General features: G+C 42.2%; 1 protein-coding gene across 1 annotated transcript; it reads right to left on the reverse strand.

Annotated features, from left to right (window-relative positions):
• Positions 1-585: 585 nt before the first annotated feature.
• Positions 586-20647, reverse strand: LOC127018225 (protein mono-ADP-ribosyltransferase PARP14-like). Its single transcript, XM_050899703.1, has 19 exons — positions 20426-20647; positions 20206-20312; positions 20093-20126; positions 19051-19125; positions 18082-18279; positions 16762-17049; positions 14644-14880; positions 11532-13780; positions 9895-10128; positions 9389-9610; positions 8259-8349; positions 7153-7302; positions 6558-6620; positions 5344-5511; positions 4255-4461; positions 3562-4155; positions 2283-2428; positions 1560-1734; positions 586-1329 (listed from the first exon to the last, which is right to left on the reverse strand). The coding sequence occupies exons 1-19, from the start codon at positions 20628-20630 to the stop codon at positions 1040-1042; spliced, it is 5733 nt and encodes a 1910-aa protein (XP_050755660.1). The 5' UTR covers positions 20631-20647; the 3' UTR covers positions 586-1039.
• Between the last annotated feature and the right edge of the window lie 447 nt (positions 20648-21094).

Genomic DNA, 21094 nt, shown 5'->3' on the forward strand with positions numbered 1-21094 from the left:
ATCATCCAACCAAATAAGAAGTCAAACCCGACACATTCAGAAGACCCAAGGGTTTTTAGAATTTGGAGGTACTGCATCACTCTGCTTTTTCACTGGAAGATCTTATAATATCTAAGGCTGAGAGGCATATTTTTTTATTCCATCAACATGCTACAAAGAAGATGATGTTGCTTTGCTTCCCGCCCCGCCCCCCCCCCCCCCAACATGGAACTCTGAACTTTGGCTTGTTAATGATCACCCCTTTGAGATAACCTATTTATTTAATCTTAATGACCTTCCCCCTGCCCCCCGTGCTTTTTGTTGCTCTATTCATTTCTCCCTAAGATCACAGGAAGGTTGCTGCAGCTGGTACATGACAACAGAAACACTTTCTCAAAATTTACTTTCCTGTTTCTCTAAAGCTATATATAGGCAACTTGGACAACTTCTATAACCTTCTGTAGAACCTCTTATTAACCTGCCAGGGAGGGTTACTGTATTAAAACCAAGCAAATCCATATTCGAGACGTCAAGTTCATTGAAGTTCACTGGTTGAAAACCAGTGCTGAATGTTCGGAGAAGTTTAGACAAACACAAGCCATTAACTACAATTAGTTTGTTTACTGAAAACCCCTGTATCATAATTCATGATGCAGACTGTCATTTACAGAGTGTAAGAAGCCATCAGAAATGCAACATCGAGCAGTCAGCGGCTGAGAGAAGATCCCTTCCAATCCCGTGCCAGCACTCCCCACTTCCTAGTGCAACTAGGATGGCCATAAGGCTGCATGGAAAGGCTAAAATGGTATAAAGGCCTGATACGTAATCTAACCAGTTTTCAGTAGAATATTGAGCTCAAGTGTTAAACATGCTCAGCTACTCTGAGTGTAAACAAGCAGTCTATTTCAGTGCTACCAAAAATTGCCAGAGGTCGCTTAAATGTAACCAAGCTTTGAGAAATTAATTTGGTATTTATTGTTTTCATTGTATATTTTGTTATAAGTGTTTCTGTCCTACACAGAGACTGAAAGATATGCAATCTTGGCTGCAATCAAAATGCTTATCTAGTGAAAGTGATAAGGTATTCTGGGTAAGCTTGAATGTCATTAAATATGATGAACATGGAGGGCTGGTTCACATTATCAGTTGAACTATCAAACAGATCTATAGAGTTACTAGCGTTTTTTGCTGCTGGGGTAATCGATCCTCTTATCCCCCGAGAATATTCTCCAACAAGGACTCGAGCCAAGTACATGTACTTCTTTCCATCCGCATCCGGTTTAGAGTAGGTGTCACTGGCAGAATAGCTGGCGTTAACAGCAAAGTACGTTCCATTTCCAAAGTTTGCAGCTGTAGTCAGAAAAACAAATGTTTGTGAGCGTTTCATTAGCAGCAATCACTTATCTATCATCCTCAGAGCCTGTGAAGCTCTTGACAATTTTGCTTTTTTTTTTTTTTTGCAATAGGGAGATTTAACAAAACAAATAATTTTGCATACAAGGCAGGACTGTACTGATGGCATGGCAAATCAGTCCTAGCCCTATTCAGGAAAACAAGAGTTGTTTTGAAATTCATATTACCGTGCATTCCAGCATAGCTCCGGTTAAATCCACGGTTGTTAATTAAGGTTAATGACTCCTTACTCGTCCCATGAAACAGAAGCCTCTCATTATTTCTGTTGCCATTTTTGTTATCCATTTCACGCTTTTTTATTTGGTAGGCCTTCCAAAAAAATGGGTTCTGTACCCTTTCAATCTGCAAAGTTTGAAAGTAAGACGCATTAGTTTTCTTTAGGTTGCTGTCATGAAAAACATTAGTGTATCAACAATTCAATCTGCTTCCAAGATTCTCCTCCTAGCTCCAGTGCACGTATACCAGATCATGAAATAAGTTTGTCAAATCACTCCAAACTTTGGCATGATGGACAGCAGAATCCAGCCCAAAACATGCCAGAAATACTCCATGGGAAACAATATAGGACAGTTTTGCAGGTTTCTGAGGCATAGATGACACGCCTACCTGCAAATCACACACGGCTTAAGCGAGCAAATGCTGTGCTGTACTATAGCAAAAACCATTTAAAGAAAGCACACTCTCCCTTGGTGCTGAAGAAGCAACTGCTTAAGAGTTGTTCCAAATACCTCAACTGCAACATTAAACCGATGCTGATTAAAGTTAGTGACAGTCATAAAGACCTGTTCAACTTCAGAAATCCCAGTGGAATTTATTTTTCCATTGTTATTAGTATTCTTCATCACTTATTATCAAAGTATTCATGCTCAGAAACGAGGACATGCTTTTACCTTTTCAATTTTTAATGACTGACAGGTCTTCAGAAACCTTTCCTGCACATCTTTATATTCTCTTGTTTCTCGTTTCAATTCCACTATTTTGAGTCGCTGGTTTTGCATATCGTCCCACGTTGCAGGGAGTACTGTTGACTCTTGATCTGCAGAAGAAACATAATCAATCGTATTTACCCAAATCCTCTGCTTAAAATGAAATATACCCTGCTACAAACCCTTCTAAAAGCCCATACATCTAGCTTATCACTAGTGCCTACTGGTCTTTGTCAGCCAAGAGTATTCCACGGGTCTTTTACCAGAGGATTAGGGCGTTGTAGTTTCTAGTTTGCCACTGCAGTGGCAATTGATGTGCCTGAATTGGTAGTTCCTAGACAAATCTGTTCTTCACAGCTGAAGAGGGATCCTTTGCAACATCTTTTACGAGTAGCCTTCCCTGCAAATCAAGTTTTCAAGGACATGGAGCAAACGCAGGTTTACCGAGTAGTTAATTCTCATCAACTAGGAGCAAAGCATCTGAACAAGGAAGGTTTTAAACTAAAAAGTTCAAGAATATACTCTCCATCTGAAAAGCGGAAGTCTTCCCTTTCTTCCCTTCTCTCATTTCATGCAAGGCCTAGTATCTAGCTGTATTGTCAAACAGTAACACTGACTGATGCATATGCTACAGACATCCAGCATTATAGGTTCCCTCAATTAGGAGTGACATTTTTTGGTAAGAGAACAAAAAACAAAAATCTGAAAATACGTGCAGGAGGCATTACTAAGGCACTGGGAGCTGAAGAGTTACTTAAACCTGTCCACTTTCACTTTCAAGTGTTAAGTAGACCAAAAAGTTGTTCCCATTAAGGTATAAAATATGCCCCTGTAAAACTGAGTCACAGCAGGACAAAGAAAAATAACACACTAGGAGAAGTCCTGTATGGATGAGTAAGAAAAAGGTAGCTCCTTATATCGTAAAGGACCAGAAGTAAATGGAAGAGAGTACATCTCAAGAACAGAAGTGAACTGAGATCTAGAACAACAACTGCTACAAACACCTAATTATTGCTAGTAAGCCTGTTAAGAATCTCAGAATGCATTACCTACATTTCCAAAAATTTTAAATAACTGCAGGCTTCTTTTATTTTCATTTCCCAATTCAACATTCTCCAGAAATGGACCTGCACAAAGCTCCTAACAATATTTTGCATATTCTTACCATTTCTTACTCTTACTAGGCCAGATGCAACCTGGTTTTAATGTGGGAACATCAGTCTGTCAAGATGCTTTTACTTACCTTCAGATTTATCAACACGTATAATAGGGGTACGTTTTCCTTGGTCATCCACAGCGTATCTAGCTTCTGTATTCACTGCGTATTTTTTCTCATCAATGACGACGGAAATATCTTTCTGCTTTCCCATGAAAGCATCTTCCAAGTACATATTTGTGAGACTGTCAAAGGGCACATAGGAATCCTTTTCAAAATATTTCCACTCAATTAAGTTTTGTAAAAGTTCTGCCCTGATCTCTTCCTGTTTAGCAGCTTTTACCTTGTGGATCATTTCTTGAACAGTTGAATAAGCAATCCAGACATCTTTCTCAACACCTGAAATGCGAATAGTGGTACTATCCAAATGAAGCGCAATTTTTAATTTCTTTTGTAGGTTATGCAGCTCCTCACTCTCTGCTTCACCGAAATGAAAGATAGACTCATCTGTGATTTCTGTTTGAAACTGTTCCTTTAAAATTGCACTTCTCAACCAGTTTTCAGCTTCTTCCACTTTCTTTTTGTTTTCACCACAAATCTGCACAACAGCCAGGTCGATTTTCTTTTCCAAAACTGCTTTGGCTTTTTCCTTTGGGGAACATTTCTCAGAGCTCCAGAATGCTACATTGAAATACACAAATGTGGTAATTAATATTAACCATTATCAGCTGGTGCTGAACAGATTGATCGATAACCTGTATTTAAGTGACATCTACTTACACTTTATCTTGGAAAGCAGTAATTTGGCTGCTGTTTTAGCAGGACTTGCTCTTTTCTGCATGCTTGCATGGAACACACTCAGCAGATGTGGCTGAAAGATGACAACTTTAATAGTTTTCACAGATGGAGCAAAGTTACTTCTTGCAAAGTCAGTTACTGCATCTATCATGTCGTCAGCTACTACAGCTGGATCACGGCCTGCCTCACCTGAAACAAGTTATAAACATTTTGCCTTTAAAAAAACGTTAATAACTGTTACAAATGGTTAAAACACTTTTAAAAGAACAGTTATGAACAGACTCACAATCACTTGGATCATAAACAGGTCAGAAATAACTTCGGGCTGGCAATTAGGAAAGGTTTTTATTTATTAGGAAAAGGAAGTTTGAGACCACCTTTCCAGCAAGGGAAAAATGGAAGTTTACTTTTGTTGACATGGCAACCGATCAGGTTGAGGTAGATGATATGGCTTGGTTACCTAACAGGCCACAGGCCTGACGCTCAATGGCCCAGTAGCCAACTCTTTGCTCAAAAAGCAAGTCTAGTTTTATTCGTGCAAGAGGTCCCTGCATGCATGGGGCCCAGTTCTGGATTCTCTGACTCTAGGGATTTCTACTGAACTAACCCAAAACAACAAGAGAAGAAAAAGGGACAATCTGGCCTTTTTTGACAGGTTCACATTCCATCTGTATCAACCCTACTTGTCTGCCTGCTAGCCAGAGTTGCATCATCTACTGATTTCAGCAATGGAGAAGTAGCTCCCTGGATATTCTCCAATGAGCTGCCCACACATATCAGGCTGCTGTGACAAATATTTATGGTTCTCCAGGAAGTATGGACATACCTTTGAATCCCTGTTAGCAAGGACATGTTGGCTCTAGAGCACTCGTACTCTTTACATACTAGCTGACTACAAGGAGTGAAGCTTTCTAGGTCTTCATAAGCTTCTAATAACAGTTTTATATTCAGAAACTGCAGACTTTATTTTCACCAAAGAATAACCCCTCCAGATAAATCAAACTCATCGCTTGAACCCTGAGATCAGCAGAATCACATGCAATGAACCCATTTCAAAAGGGAGACACAGACCTGTTCCAATTGCTGGGAAGGCGACAGAGGTGTACTGCTGTAATTCACACTCCTGAAGCACTCTGGAGACTAGCACCTTGATATCATCTTGGGCAACAAAATGAATTATTTTTTTGCATGGCAGGCTTCCTGCTTGGGTGGTGATAAAGGTCTTGTTAGATTGTGAGCCTGAAACATAAGTAGGAGAATGTAATCAATCAACAATTATCCACAATATAGATGTGTATTAATCCTCATTAGGAGATAAGAAATGATGACAAATATGCCCCAGGATAAGCTTCAAGTCTCCTTCCACAAACTGTGCAACTCTCTCTATTTTCACTTTCAAGGCACAAGGATTCATTTTTATGTTTGTAAAAATATTTGCCTCGTTTGGCAAATAAGTTTTGTGTGTGCCTTTATTGGTCAAGTTTGCTCTGCAGACTTGGAGAACTTCAAGCAGACTAGTACTACACTCTGTCTTCATGCACACACAAGCATTCCATCTACCCTCAGGCCGCCTAGCCTGAATTATCCTCTTGACCTGCACAACAGAGGTTTACCTCTTATCTCCTCCACATAATTCTTTTCCTTTGGTTGGTCTTCCAAGCTGACCTCCACACCAGCATCTTTCCCACTTCCCTTATTTTGTGGGGTTTTAAGCCACACGTCCATCCTTACTCCCCATTCATTATATTTGTTGTTCACTAGCTGAATTTGGTCTACAAATAAATGCCTCTTCTGAGGCAGGAACACAACTTCACTAGTTTTCCCTCTTAGTCACACAGAGGATGTGGTAGTGGGTTGCTAGTTAAGCCAACAGCAAACATCATCTCACTCGGGAATTACAAAAGGAGTTGCAGGTAGACAGTTGCTTCCAGTGAGGTATGGCTTCTCTATTAACATTTCTGCCAACATCATCCCTTGCTCATGGCTCTGTTTGATGTAGACTTGATCTGTTTTTAATCATGCAAAGCTTTACTGGAATAAGAGGATGCAATACTGAACAGATTTAGTTCTTTACATATGCTTAGAAGCCCTCTCTTCTTGAAGGTTTTTCTTTCCTTCCCTTATTAGATGTTTTACAAATATCACATTAACTGATTAAAAACTAGCTCATGTAACACAGTGCATAGTACAGATGGATGTACAGTAGGCACTGAGAAAGTATTCCAACAGATTCCCTGCCATGCATGAACACCTTCAGAAAGGAGGTCAGAAATGTTGCACCATACCTAGTTGAGCACATTCATCTTCAACTGCTTTTCCAGCACCGTTCAGAATTGCTCTAGAGACACCTTAAACGAGAAGGGGCATATGAATCCAGTTACTACTGTTAATGCCGTTAAAATCCCATCTGAGGCAGAACTGTGTTACCACATAATATCTAAAATATCTCAATCCTGATAACAGTAAAGGTTATAATTGAAAAGCACTGTTGCCTAAATTTTAGGCTTATGCTTTTCAATTCAAAGCGATGTCTAAAGTACCTAACAAGTTTCACTGAGGTCAAAACCTCACTGAGGTTTGTCTTCCCCTTTAGTCTGAGAGATGTTCTATAAAAGATTCTATTAAAAAAAAAAAAATTAAAATTATTGGTTTCCCTTTCTGCAACAATCTTAAACATTCCATCCTGTAACATAGATTAACAAGAAAAAGAAAGTTTCAGACACTTCCTAATTGAACCTTTGTACCCTAAGAAGCAAAACAGAAACCACACTGTGAAACAGAAGGGCTTGAAACATTGAAAAAAAAAAAAACTTCCTACTCTCCTTATCCAGCCCTTCCAATCACACATACTGTTTTCACACAGAATACCAACTAAAATACCTGTTTTGAGGCTGAAGGTTTGGTTTGTTATGTTTACAATGACATCTCCTCCTTCCTTGGTAATATCGCCTTCTGCCACCTGGAACACGATGGAGCCAATCTTCATTTCATGTACATTCTGTGCTGGGGTGGAAGAGGTACCAGAGAAAGCTGCAGGAAAGAAATACAGACCCTGAGCAGAAGGGAGCAATGAGGTAAGAGATAAGGGACTTTTTCATGGGTACAACGCCGACAGAGACCACAGTTTGGCTCCAGACTCAGCCTGTGAAGAGGACTGCCGGCCAGTTAACTGAAAATCATTCCTTCTCACAGGAGTCTCTGATCAACCTTCACCTACTCCCATCCCTGCTACTCATGCTTAGATGGCAGAAAAAACTCGTTTTGCTGCACACCTGGTATACAGACACTACTTTGCAACATTTTACTATAGAAGCCTTTGCGAAACTCCAAGATAAGAGAGCAGGAAACTTTCCAAGTCTCACTCCCTTCCTCTGCTGTCTCACAGAGTTTTCAGGCAGGTTCTCCACTGCGTGACACGAACTTTTTACCTATACGTTATTTGTAAAAACTTTATTAAGTTTTCAACGTGTAACTCTCTTTCTACACTCTGCAGCTTCATTAGGCTGGATAACACCAAAGATATTTCAGTTTGGTTTTGCTATTCATCTGAACATGTAAGAGATTTAAGAGTATTCCAAAGAGGCCACTTTAAGACATATAACCAGGAACTCACCTGCCTTCCTAGGACATAGGAAGACACCAACCTATTCACAATCTAATCAAGTACTGCAGCAACACAAGAAAAAGCCCTACTTGTGCCCTTGGCACATGATAGCTTCTGCTATCCTGATTTGTAGGGACACTATCCAGATAACGAATTACAGGTACATTTTTTTTTCTTAGCATCTGCAACACTGTTTCAGACATTACAGACACTCATCCTGAAAATACTATATGCTGCCTTTACAGCAGCCACTTCCACTGTTACTTGGACTTTGGGAATGACATGCTCACCAAACAAATATCTATAATGAATGCATTCCCTGGAATATTTAAAAGAATAAAAAAAATCCACTAGGCACACAACTTCCGTGAAACAAGCTTACCTGTGCCTTTGCTAGCCTTATTTGGAGAAGTATTCTGCACTTTAACATCTACAGTATTTCCACACCTGTTCTCAAGTTCATCTGAAAATTCCTAGAGAAGGAAATCACAATCAACCTCTGTAGAAGTCTTTAGATTACACAGTAGAAATAAGTTTAATTAATTAAGAAATAAGAATAATAGGTTTGAAAATTAAAGCTAAAAACATTTAGAAAGAGCTTAATGCAAATTACTTCATACCATCTGCCGTAATGCTGATGGCAAGTCCTGACACACTTGTTCTTGGAGAGCAAGGTTATTCAGTTATTTATCAATTCTGTCTGTTGCTCACACTAAGTCAAAGCCCTAGTTACCATTCCAGAGGGATACAGTAACAGATGGCTTCCTTACACTGAGAGGCCAGTTTACACTCTAACTCAAGTCTTGCAGCTAATGCCACCCTTCTCTATGCACAGTAGCTCCGGCTTTAGCGCAGTAGCCTTCAAGGTTGGCCTTTCAAAATGTATTAGCTTCTGCACAAAATAGCAGAAGTCAACAGATGCAGAAATACTTATTTGGACATTAATTCAGTGTGACTGCTCTCTTTTGAGAGAGTCATGTGTGAGACGAGTAACTTGAGCATGGATATAGAAAGTTTGTGCTAATGTGATACTGAAGAAAGGGGGATGCAGAATACTGATACGTTTCTACTGGAGAAGTTTACCAGCACGGCAATCCTAGTATAATTATTCTTCCTAAAAAAGACACTAGCACTCCCTTGAAAGCACTCCTTTCTCCAAGGGTGAAGGCATCTATGCAGGAGTTGCAGCAAAGTTATATGTAGGCAAGTCCTACGTACTGAAGAATTAGGTGAGTTCATGAGATAAAGAGTAATTACACTTTCATCTGTATTATTGCCAGGGAACAGAAAAGGACAGGAAGGGAACAGGGCTGTACAGGACAGGCAGGTGACCATGAGGGATAGAACTAAAAACAGAACTTCCAGTACAGACAAGAGAGACTGTCAGCAAACTTTTTCTTTAGTATAAGAACAAGCAACCTGTGGATTCTTTAGAGATCATCAGATAGCCAAGTATGAGACAGACCCAAAAACCCCAGCATATAATAGAGACAGAAAAACGTGGTAACTCACCTGAATATTAGCTGTGTCTTTTGGATGCAATAGAAAGTGAACTTCCTCAAGAGAATTTACTCCATTTTTACTACTGAATTCAAACACCTTGTCAAACAGTAATTTTGCAACAACAGACCTTGGGAATCCTAAATTCCCTGTCCCAATCGCTGGGAAAGTAATTGACTTTAAAGATAGTTCCTCAGCAATCTCCAGGCATTTTGTGATGATGTCGCCCAAGATCTGTAAAGCACAATTATTTTTTCAATTACTGAAAGTAATTTTTTTTCCAGTATGTGCAATGTAGCACTTTCCCTTTTAGCTAACTCTTGGAATTAAAATACCAATAATTGCATACACCACAAGGAATATATTAGTCAACAAGGGATCAGCCACACAGTTAAAAAAGAACAGGCCAAACTCTCTCATCTTCTATGACACTGTCCCCCATTTCAAAGGAAAAGTGGCATCAAACCCACCATAAAGCCCAGTCAGATTAGAGTTCAGACAAATAAAAACCCTTATACCTTTGGAGATGCATGTCTCTGGGACCATGCAGGTACAACAGCATGAAGCACAACACTGCAACCTAGATTGTAACCTTTTGTTTTCAACACAGATCCTTCCTCGGGCGTTTTTCCTATGCCTTCTTCTTTTAAGCCCGTCTGAAGCATTGGCCCTGCCTTGCTTAGCAAAGCTTTAGAGAGTGGCCCTTTACCAAGCTGGAGATCTTTGGCAACACTGATGACAACAATGTCTGTCTGAAAAAAAAAAGACAAAGTTTTTGCTTGCGTGTAAGTATCAAATTTAAATTTTGCACTGATTAATCAAATACAGCCTGCCTGCTGATTTACAAAGTAAATTTTTGGGACAGCAATCAGAGTGAACAAAGTTTTGAAACAAACCAGAAGTTATGCTCAACTCTAATATCATGAGCCTGCCCGAAGCAACACAAAAGCAGAGTTAACAGTGAAATTAATTTCAACCCGATGGGAGAAAGTTAAAATTCTGCATTCCTGGTCTACTCATTCTACCTCCATTTGAAAAACGTTTATGCAAGTTCGTTCTCCAAGAGAAGCTCGCAGACCAAAAATCTGTGTTCACTAAGGTAAGCAGGACCTCCCCTGCACGGCTGGTCTAGAGAAAAAGGAGAAGATGAAGACAAACAAGACTGGAGGAAAGCTAAGGAGAAAGAAGTGAGAAAAGCAGTAACTTGTAAGGAAGAGAAATACAAAGGGCTATGAACATTGTGTCAAGCACTATATTCAGCTCCTCAGGAAGGACCGCTATACACATTTTAATGTATATTCTGCCCTAGCCAACTGGAGGAGCTGCATGCACAAGCTGCAGGAGGCATCCACTCCTGCAAGGATTTGCTGGCCACTACAGAAAGAGTTTGCTTCCAGTATTGGTGATCCCAGTAAAGCAGCTATCAGCCCACTAACAGCAATTCAATACCAGAGGCAACTGGAAATCAATTAGTGAAGTTGGTTCTCCACAGGCAATGCAATAGCAACTGCACATTTCATGCCAGTGTTCACCAATGTCATAATGAATAAGAGTTCCCCAGATCAATATCCTACAGATACAGGGAGAACCAGACTGGCTGTGGGCCCCGGGCTCAGACGTGCATGTCTGCTCTGCCTCAGGACCACAGCGGATCTGGAAGCAGCCCAGCCACTCTCACAGGGCAGGGTACTCATGTTAACCAACACTGAGCACCCTCTTTTGCTTTTGCACTAGTACCACACTCTTGTAATCAGGATTTCTGGGAAGCTCGATGCTGCACGCAGGTGGTTCCTGCCCAGCAAGGTAGGGTCAGGGGGGTTTGGAGCCCAGAATCGTTCCTGCTGACCCCAGTTGCTTCTGCTAAACTGTAACGCACTGTGTACCACATGGATCTGTGTGCCTCTGTGTTAGCAGATGATGAAATGCAATGCTGCACAGCCATCTGTATCTATCATGTAAGACAGCCATCTAACAGCAATTCTTATTATCAGCAGTGATAGCCAATTTCAGTAACATATCAAACATGTTACATTGCTAATTACAGATGATGGTCTACGGTTAGTCATTTTTTGGTTTTGTGTTTGTTTTTTTAAACAAAAAAACAAAACTAAAAAACTACTTGATATTTTAAAAGCAGATAATTTAAAACACTTACTGTAGCATCTTCAATGCTTCCTTTTTTCAGCATGATGTCAAGGCCTTCCTCAGTTGTAACCAATGGGAAGTTCTTGATATTTTGAGAAATTTTGCTCTTCCTAGGCTGATTAACTGTACTGGTCTGATGCAGTGACCTGTAGGAATGATCTGAAAACACTTCTCTCAGTGCCTTGCTGAAAGCCTCAATGTTATTGTGTGCAATATCCACAAGATGAACCTCCTTCAAGCTGCTGTCCCCCATGGATTCTTCCAAGGTCTCCTTGATGGAGGATACAATTGAATACGTACACAGTTCCAGTGGGAAGCCAAAAATCCCTCCGCTTATAGCAGGCAGAGCTATGGAACAATGATTAAATGTTTCAGCTAGTTGCAGACTTTTCTTCACTGTCCTTCTTAACAAGTACACGCACTTTTCTGCTTCATCCTTCCTCCACCTGGGCCCAACAGCATGAATGATGTTCTTGCAGGGGAGTTTCCCAGCGCCTGTGATAACTGCGCACCCAGGCTGCAAAGTCCCGTTCTTCCTCACCAGCTCGTCGCACTCCTGTTGCAGCTCTGGACCAGCTGCTTTTAACAGTGCCTCAGCCAGGCCACCGATGTGTTTTAAGTCTTCATTAGATGCATTTACCACAACATCAACAGGATGAGTGCACAAGTCAGCTTTATAAACAGCTATTACAATTCCACCTGCGGTCACCTGCCTATAGGGCTTGCCTATATTACTATGTTCTTGCTGTTCTTCCAGCTGTTCTTCTGACTGCTCTTCCAGCCTGACTAGACACTTAAAGTCTTGTTTCACAGTGGCGGCAAAAAAGTGTTCTCGTTCTTTGAAATACGACTCGGCTCCTGGCTCTCTAATTACCACACGCTTATAATGCAGGCCAGACAGAATTTGCTCAACTAAGGTGACTCCCTTTAGCACTTCTCTTCTCGGCCCACTCAAGGATATAACTCTACAATTCTTCTGTGTGCTAAAGTCAACTTTCACACCTTTAGTCTGTAAGTCACCCCAAACATTGGCCTTCTCTTTCTCAAAAAAGATTATGACCGCCATGGGCTTTCCTCCGATGACCTTTTGTACTTGCGTGTTTTCATCTATAAAGTCAAAAAGTTCCTCAAAGGCTTTTGCTACTGCTTCAGAACAACCAGCAATGATGACTTGACTCTCTGCTTGAGTGACTGTTACAGCTTCAGTAGAGCAGTTTCGCTTGGTGAGCATCCTCCATTCCTTCTTCTGGAGGACTGACTCATCCTCCAAAGTAATGCTTTTGTAGACCAGTTCCTTCTTTATTTCTTCTTCTGCTTTTAGGAGATCTTCAGGAGCACTCCCTTTCAAGATGACAGCTTCTGTGCCAAGCTCATAAAAGGCACTAATTTGTTTTGACATAAACAGGGTCTGTGACAGGGTTTCATTATCAATATGCTCTAAAAACTGGAAAATATAAGGGTGGATATTAACTGTTTTCTTTGCCATTTTGCGTATATTATCTAATATTTCCCCTTTTACTTTATAAACTTCCTCAGGCACTCCACATAGGTTAATGATCTTCTGCAAATGATCGTAAGTTATCTGCAGGGCTGGGAACTCCATACGAATTTTTTCTTCAAGACCAGTACTCTGTAAAATTGCATATTCCCCTGGACACATTGCCACCACTTCTTCAGTTTTTTGCTTTTCTCTTTCAATTTCTCTGGTGGCCTTTTCTATCAGAAACTTCAGTTCTTGTTCAACATTCTTCACAACTTCATTTTCACCTACTAGAACAAGTAAACCCTTGGAAATACATGGGATTGTCAGAACTTCATCATGGGTAAAGCTGTTTCTAACGGCTTCCCACACCTCTGCACTTACTTGACATTTAATTGCTTTGTACTTCGATATGCAACACGAAAATGCTGTGGAAACGTTTTTATTCCATGTCTTGATCAATCGAGATACTAACCTCTTCTGCTCAAATAAAGCAGCTGAAGGATGCAAAGTAACTTTCGGGTCTGCACAGCGCGGTTCAGGCCATGTTAGCACACAATTACACTTTGCCATTTCACAACTTATTGCCTCAGTTAGCTTATTATTTCCTTGCAAGTAATACCAGATATACAGATCCAGATGCACTGTAATTGGATCTGGCTTCTTTATTTGTGGCCCTTCCTTTCCATATAGAGCTGTTCCCAGCGAGATGTAGTAAGGATAGACAGAGATAGGTGTTTTGTTGAGTGAATGCTGCTTTGCCAAGATATTGGTTACATCTAAAACGAACAAACAAAAATCCAAACAATTAATGCTAGCACTTAAAACCAAAGATCTTCTGGGTTTTTTTTCTTAAACTTTGCTTTCTACGTAATAATGTTTGTTATGTCTAAGAATAGTTTTACATTAATTTTCCCCCCTTCCCAGATAGAAATAATTCCAAATTATTGAAGACTTACTGGTTTTAAATGCCAAAAACCAAGTTAGAGACAGTTAAGAACCAACACTGTCCACTTCCAGGAGGAGGTATGCAACAGCACTGTCTCTGCCCCCACTTCCGTTATATGCTGTACTTGAAGTGCCCAACTCAGCAGTATCAAATCACAGTTCCTCCATTTCCTCCCAAAAGAGCATCTATTTCCTTCAACTTCCCTTCAGCTCTCCCCTTCACTGCAAGGCCTCCAGCTTCCCCCTTGTCCTCCACCTTCCACAGATGCTCACGTTTCTGTCACTGGCTGGACAAGCCACAGCACCTGCTCTCCAGCCAAAAAGCTGTCCAAGAATTTGTCCTCAGACAAGCCAGAGACCACACATCGCCATAGGGCAGCTGGTGGCGAAGGTGGGGGAGAAGTCTCCTGCACTACATGGGGCTGTGCTCTCTATTGAACTCAAACTGTAACCCAAACTCTGTAAGGATCAAGGCCTGGGTGAAATCAACAGTGCATGAAAATGAAAAAATTCTATGCCTCATGCCCAGATGGTTCAAAACTTAAGCTTGCACTCAAGTTAGCAGAGACCTGCTGACAGAGCACCAGATCTGCTGTTTTATGAGGGCAAAGCAGGCATTTCTCTAGCAAATCCACATTTTGATCTTTAAGTGAAAGGATCTCAAAGAAATAAGGGCTTCTTATTTCTGCATTACCTTTATGGTCATTGAATGTAATGATAGCTGCATCTTCATCGGGCAGCTGCTGAACATCCACCACTTGTGCACCTCCATTCTTCTTATTTTCAAAGTAGACGGTTATATAGTCACTGGGGGTGTTAGGTGGTACATTTTCAGCCCTAACACTTTTTGTTAGCTCAAGGCACCGTGCAGTAATATTTTGTTGCTTTGCTCTGTGGTTTTGATTAAGCTTTTTAGCAAATTCCCCTGCAGCTACAAAAAGAAGAGAGAAGAAAAAAAGAAAAAAAAAAACAAAAACCCAAGATCAGACTAGTAGCTCACTTTTCTACTATGATAGCAGACTACAGCTGTGTGCATTGACCAAGGCACTGAATTACCAAGCATCTATCAACTCAGACATGCCCACAAAGCTACTTCTTTCCACATATTCAGTATCTGTTGCCTAGTGTTCACCACATGGTTGATAACAATTGTTGAGTGCAACTACTGTAGCCAGAATTTGTCACTAGTTTTCGTACTGAGTAGCACTGGGTCTCTTTAACCCCAAAAGAAAATAAGATCAGGTTCATTTTTGGGCTATGGCTTTATACACAACTAATCAGACATAAGTCAACAGTTCAAATTTGGATTCTTTCAGTTTTATGATAAATACAGTTTATTTTTGGCTATTTTCCCCCCGTTATCATCACAGTAAAAGATAGTCAAGTCACTTTTACGTCTGTCAGGCAAACACACAATTAAGTTTTTAAAGGATCTACTTATTTCCTAAAGGTTACACCAAAAATTTGGGACTGGACCACATTATGAGAGGCAAATAATTTCGAACTTCTAAAGCAGAAAACCCTACACCTTCTCATAGACTAAAAACTTCTTTGGTTTAGTTATACCAAGGACTAATCCCTTCACAACTTTAAGATTTCTGAGCAACTTCATTCTTACATATTGCCAGTAAGACAACTATGCCCACGAAGTTGATGCAAAGTGGCATATAACTTGTTTTCACCATGTTCTACCTTCTAAAGAGATCTACAATTTTTCCACACAGAAGACAGAATTCTCTTGTCTTTCCTGTCCCACCTCCTCACCCAGAATCAAGCACACATAAAATACCTTGTCCCTAAACAGACTCAAGCGCAGCAGCACTCAAAGAACCCTGGAACCAGTTCACTGCTGTCAGTTTAATTCAGTCCTCCTGGTAATGCAGTGTTGTTACCTCTACAACATCAGCTATGGCACTGGCTTACACTGTTTCTGAATCTGGTTTTATACCACTTACTGTTGCCCATGTCCTGGGATGGAATTTGTTAATAATATCAACTGTAAGTCAACCAGGAAGTCCTCTCAACCTCTCACTGGTGAGAGGTAGGAGCAGACACCTCTCCATCACCTGGAAGATGCCTTTGTCATCAATCACTAGTAAGGCAGAAGAGAAAGTGTATGGTATCGAACACACTAAAAAAACCACAATGGACACGCAGTAGCTTAACAACTAGTTGGTACTGCAGCATCAGGCAAAGCATATGGTGTTAATTCCACACTTCACATAACTGACAGCTGCCACTCTGTATAAGGACAGCTGGACTTGCCTCAGCATCCCAGGGTCCATTCAGCCCAGTATCCTGTTTCCAGCAATGGCCACAGCAGGTATCTATAGAACAGCTGTAAGAAGATGCTGCTTCCCTAATCCTCTCCCAGCCTCCAACTATTACAGTAGACTTCCCAAGCCTGATGCAGTCTATTTAATAACCTTAAAAAGCTCTGTTCCACCTACTTGTTCAATTTTCCCTCAAATTCATACAAACTTACTACACATGTAACACCTTTTGGCAAGGAGAGCCTTTATCATCCATCTGTTCTAAGACAGAGTACATCCTTTTGTTGCTTGTGTATAGTTTGGTTTTAGTCCTATCTGTTCTGTTTACTATCCAAATCAGAGATAGCCCTCTTCTGACTTACCTTTTATCTGTAAGGTATAAAGGCCAGCGCATGTCATTAACTTTAGTGGAGTAAATCCTCATTTAAAATGATGCAATATCAGATTAAACCTTAAACCTATGACAGAAAACATTCATTTCCTCACATACACACACAAGTAGCTAATAAGAAAGATCCGCAACTCTGACCCCTACTTACCAATATTTCCAGTAAAAGTAACTACAGCAGCACGTATTTCAGGTATCATTTCCACACTGAAGTCACCATCATCCTCTGACAAGCCACTGATGTTCTCTACCAGCATAATTAACATGCAATCTTTCACTGTCTCCTGCACATTTTCAAGCACAACTATGGTGGAAGGCAGGGATCCTTGAGAGTCCTCCACTTGGCATGGCTCCTGGAGAGTCTCCACTTGCCATGGCTTCACGAACAGATCAATTTTCTTCACCGAGTGATGCTCCCTTTGCAAAACTTCTTGGGCATCTAGTTCCACAGGAAAACAAAGAAGATGCGATCTTCCCTTCCGCTCCCACCACAGTAGAGCAACATGTTAAATTACACTCTACTTTAAAAACCTGGCCAGCCATATTTTCTCATATCACAGAAGAAACAGAAATAAGGCAAAACTACATCAAAAGTTAGGGTGAGGATAAAAGCTACTCTATGATCTAGATGTCCCCAGTCTCCCCAAAGGAAAAAACTTACTTTTTGAGGTAAGTGCTACCTCCTTTCTACTGCCCTCAAGTGCAAGAAACTGTTCTCCAGATTAGTAACATCTAATAAATAGCAAATAAAGAAAGGTTTTCCATCCTGCTTGTGTATTTAACAAATATTTAACTATTACCTATTTAACTGTATTTGACTATGTTAAATATGTAACTATATTTAACTATTTCTCCTGCATAAACAGTTTCCTCTTTTTGCATATATCCCTCACACACTAACAAGTAGCCAACAGCACTTTGGCGTAGAGGAAAACATAGGAAAACTACATATAAATCGAGGCTACTTTAAAATAATTTTCTCCACAGAGGTGAGCATTCACCTGTCTGTCTTACAAATACATAATATTTGCTACCTCTTTTCCTCCCAATCTCCAAAACCCTGGCAATTGAAATGAATATGAAAGAAAATACAACAAAATAATATTTACCCATGATCTCCAGTTAATACTGTACTATGCTTTATCCAGTCTCCTGAACTAGAGTTAAAACTGACTTTTTCTGCAATGCTCCTAACATCATTTCTCCTGCAATATTCTCTGAGAGCCTTGATCAAGCATTCGGGACAGGTCTAAAGAACCACCTCTTTCCCTGTGGGTTATTATAAACACTGTTAGAAACCCACATCTGGATTTGATAGACAGGCACATTTGCTCCTTTTACCTCCTGTCACTCTTTGGGACTAGTACGCCATTTCTGCTGAAGCAATGTCCACAAATAGATCCAGCACCAGCAAGGGCCTATTTTTAAAAGGCAGCTTTAGTAATATAACATCCATAAGATACAATCATACCTTCCTCATCCTGAAAGGTGATGATTATTTGCTGATCCTTTTTGATGTAAGACTTGATGGCCCCCCCACCGGACTTCTTTTTATTTTCAAAGTACATTTCCACAATCTCATCTTCTATTTCCTCTCCAGAGGCAGTGGTTACTACTATGACAGATTTCCTAGAGGTTGCTTTTTCTGCTTCCAATTTCTTACATGATTCTGAAATGAAAGATCACATCCTAATGCCTTAGACAAAAGTTAAGAAAAAACCCAAGCTTATTATCTTCCAAGCTTTCACACCACTTTTTGTTCAGATCACAGATAAGATCAGGGAAAAGAACAGACAAACAAACAGTAATTCAGGTGGGGTTTTTTTTTTGCACAACAGTCTTTAAATCCCAAACAAGCTGAGCTATCACTAGCATGAGTTGTATCGACATGTGAGGAGAAAAGGCTTCCACTCATCACCAGGGAAGGACAGCAGAAGCAATGGCTATGAAAGCCTCTTCACAAATCCACAATGAGGGGAACCATCACTCTTCTGCCTGTGCACCCTCTCCATTTACAGTTCCAGCCATTGCTGTGGGTTGCCATGGGTCTACATGTTCTGGCTGCCACAGGAGCTCAGGTGTACCTAGGGTACACTGCTACTGACGTTCTATCACAGGTCGCTCCAGCGGGGCTGGTGGCAGCTGAGAAGGTCTGGGTAGGGACAGCCTTCCCTAGAACAAAGGTCAGCATCCACTGCATACTCTCCCTAAGGAACTGACCTGCCTGAGGCAGCCAGTGAAGTGAGGAGTTTCCTAAAGGGACTCATACAAAGAAAAAAAAAATATTTATTTATTTTAGCCTGAGATCATGATTTCTACGCTACATTAGACAAACGCCACAAGCCACCCAGGTGACCAGGGCACTATTGCAGCATAAAGGTCAACAAAAACCAATGAAGCAAGAATACACTGGTCTCTGCTTGATAAGTGGCATGCTTACCTGTCTTCTCCTGCTGAGTACACACAGAAGTCTCCTTATTCTGGCAGGTGGGAAGGGACACCTGGGGTTCATTAACTAGACATAAATGACAATGATTTCTCAGTTACTGTGTACTTCACAAAAGGTCACACTCTTGTAGACCCAGGAGCTAACACAGCTTGAATTTAGTTTCATTTGGCACTGCCAGAATCACAGACTTCCATATATTCCTTTTTTTAAACCATATGTTGAATGTGGTTACAGAAGCACTCTTTAAGCTCAAGAAGCCTCAGACATAATGTTAAAAAGCAAAACAGCACATAGTCATGCTGCGTGAACCACTGCAAGCAGGTCCTCCCATGCATTACAGAACTATCCTCATACAAAAACTGTGCCATTGAACAAGAGATCTGTTGAGGACATCCCTCCTCTGGAGGGAAGTGCCTTTAGAAACGAAGCACCTCTGTAAAAGCATCTATCGTGATGTATTCTGACTCTGCACGACATCTCTACCTGCTAGTTTAAAACAATAAGAAACACAGCTAAATTAGAAAACAAAAGATAACAGTAATATGTCAGACTGCTTTTCTAGTCTGCGCCCTCAATCTTCACCTGTGCACCACCCTCATTTGCACAAATAAGTGATTTACAGGTAGAGATAAGTGGGCTATGTATGATTAGCAAACTCTGGCCCTGAGGGAGAACACACACAATGTCAGCTGGAACCACAACAAAAACTACATATGAAGTTAGTTCGTTCAGTTTTTATGCATGCCTTGGAGTTTGCTTAAGGGCTCTGGTTTATGAATTAAATTAATTTTGTGGTTTAAAAAATGAAGCAGAGTGCTGGAGGGGCGGAGAAAAAGGAAAAAGAGCATAGCTCAACGCCAGCCTGGACAAGCACTCGACGAGCAGACGGCTCGGTCACCGGTTTCTGCCATCTCCCCGCCGCCCCTCCCGTCGGGCCAGCGCCGAGCTGCGGGGTGGGCCAGGCCCGGAGCCCCATCCCCGCAGGGCTGAGGCGAGCATTTAAGCCCCGCACCGCGCCTCACGCAGACCCTACCTGGCGCCTCGGCCCCGCCGGCCCGGCCCAGCTCCTGGAAGCGGAACGAGAGGACAGCGGTTACCCTCGGCCCCGCTCGCCCATCCCTCCCCGCCCAGCGCCGCCCGCCTCACCTGCGCGGGGTCGCCGTCCGCGGGCAGCTCGGTGACGAGCAGCGACAGCCGCCCTCTGGGCCCCCAGTCGAGCTCATGGACCCGCCGGTCGAGCACGCGCTGCCTCACTGCCAACACGACAGGCACCGGTGAGGGGAAGGAAGGGCGGCGGCGGCCGCCCCCCCCGCCCCGAAACGCAGGCAGCGGCCATTACCGCCCCCTCCCCTCCCCAGCCGCTCACCCTCGGGGTGAGCGAAGCAGACGAGGAGGTGCCCGGTCCCGGTCCCGGTCCCGGTCGCGACCCGCAGCTCGCACTCGCCGCCGCCCGAGCGCTTCTGGCTCTGGAAGTAGCAGAGCAGCTTCTTCCTCAGGGCGGGGGGCGGCTCGGTCGCGCCCCAGTCGCCCCGCACCAGCAGCGGGAAGACGCCCGGCCGCTGCCCCGCCATGGCCGCCTCTACGTCTCGCCTCAGCCCGCCGCTTTCGGTTTCATTTCTTCAGCGAGGAAAGCAGCGGCGCCAGGCTCCACCCTGCGCCGGCAGCGGGCGGGCCCGGCCGAGCGGGTCGGCCGGAGGCCCCGGTGTCCCGCCGCGCCTCCTCACGGCGGGCAGGACGCGGCCTCTCAGCGCCCTCGGAGAGCGCCCCGCGTTACACAGCCCGCTTTACCCAGGAGATCACAAACGTAGCGTTGTACTTCCATAGAGTCGTACAAGAAGCCGGTCTTACAAACACCGCTGTTTTCAATGCCTGAGCTTATCATGGTTAGGCGCTGGGTAATACAGACCTCGCTCTCCCTGCGTTGCGCTTTCAAATCAAGTTGCGACGCAAAGCAGAATTACCCATTTCCATCATTCTCCGTCAGAAATACTTCTACAGCTGTGCAAGACTGCAATGAAAGAGTATTTTCCTCAGA

This window comes from Gymnogyps californianus, chromosome 7 (genome assembly GCF_018139145.2).
Source record: "Gymnogyps californianus isolate 813 chromosome 7, ASM1813914v2, whole genome shotgun sequence".
Lineage (NCBI taxonomy): Eukaryota > Metazoa > Chordata > Aves > Accipitriformes > Cathartidae > Gymnogyps > Gymnogyps californianus.

Coding starts and splice junctions, on each gene's coding strand:
- LOC127018225 (XM_050899703.1), bottom strand. CDS start 20,630: ATGGCGGGGCAGCGGCCGGGCGTCTTCCCGCTGCTGGTGCGGGGCGAC. Junction 20,127..20,205: donor CGGACGGCGACCCCGCGCAG/GTGAGGCGGGCG, acceptor TTCCGCTTCCAG/GAGCTGGGCCGGGCCGGCGG. Junction 18,280..19,050: donor TACTCAGCAGGAGAAGACAG/GTAAGCATGCCA, acceptor CTTTCATTTCAG/AATCATGTAAGAAATTGGAA.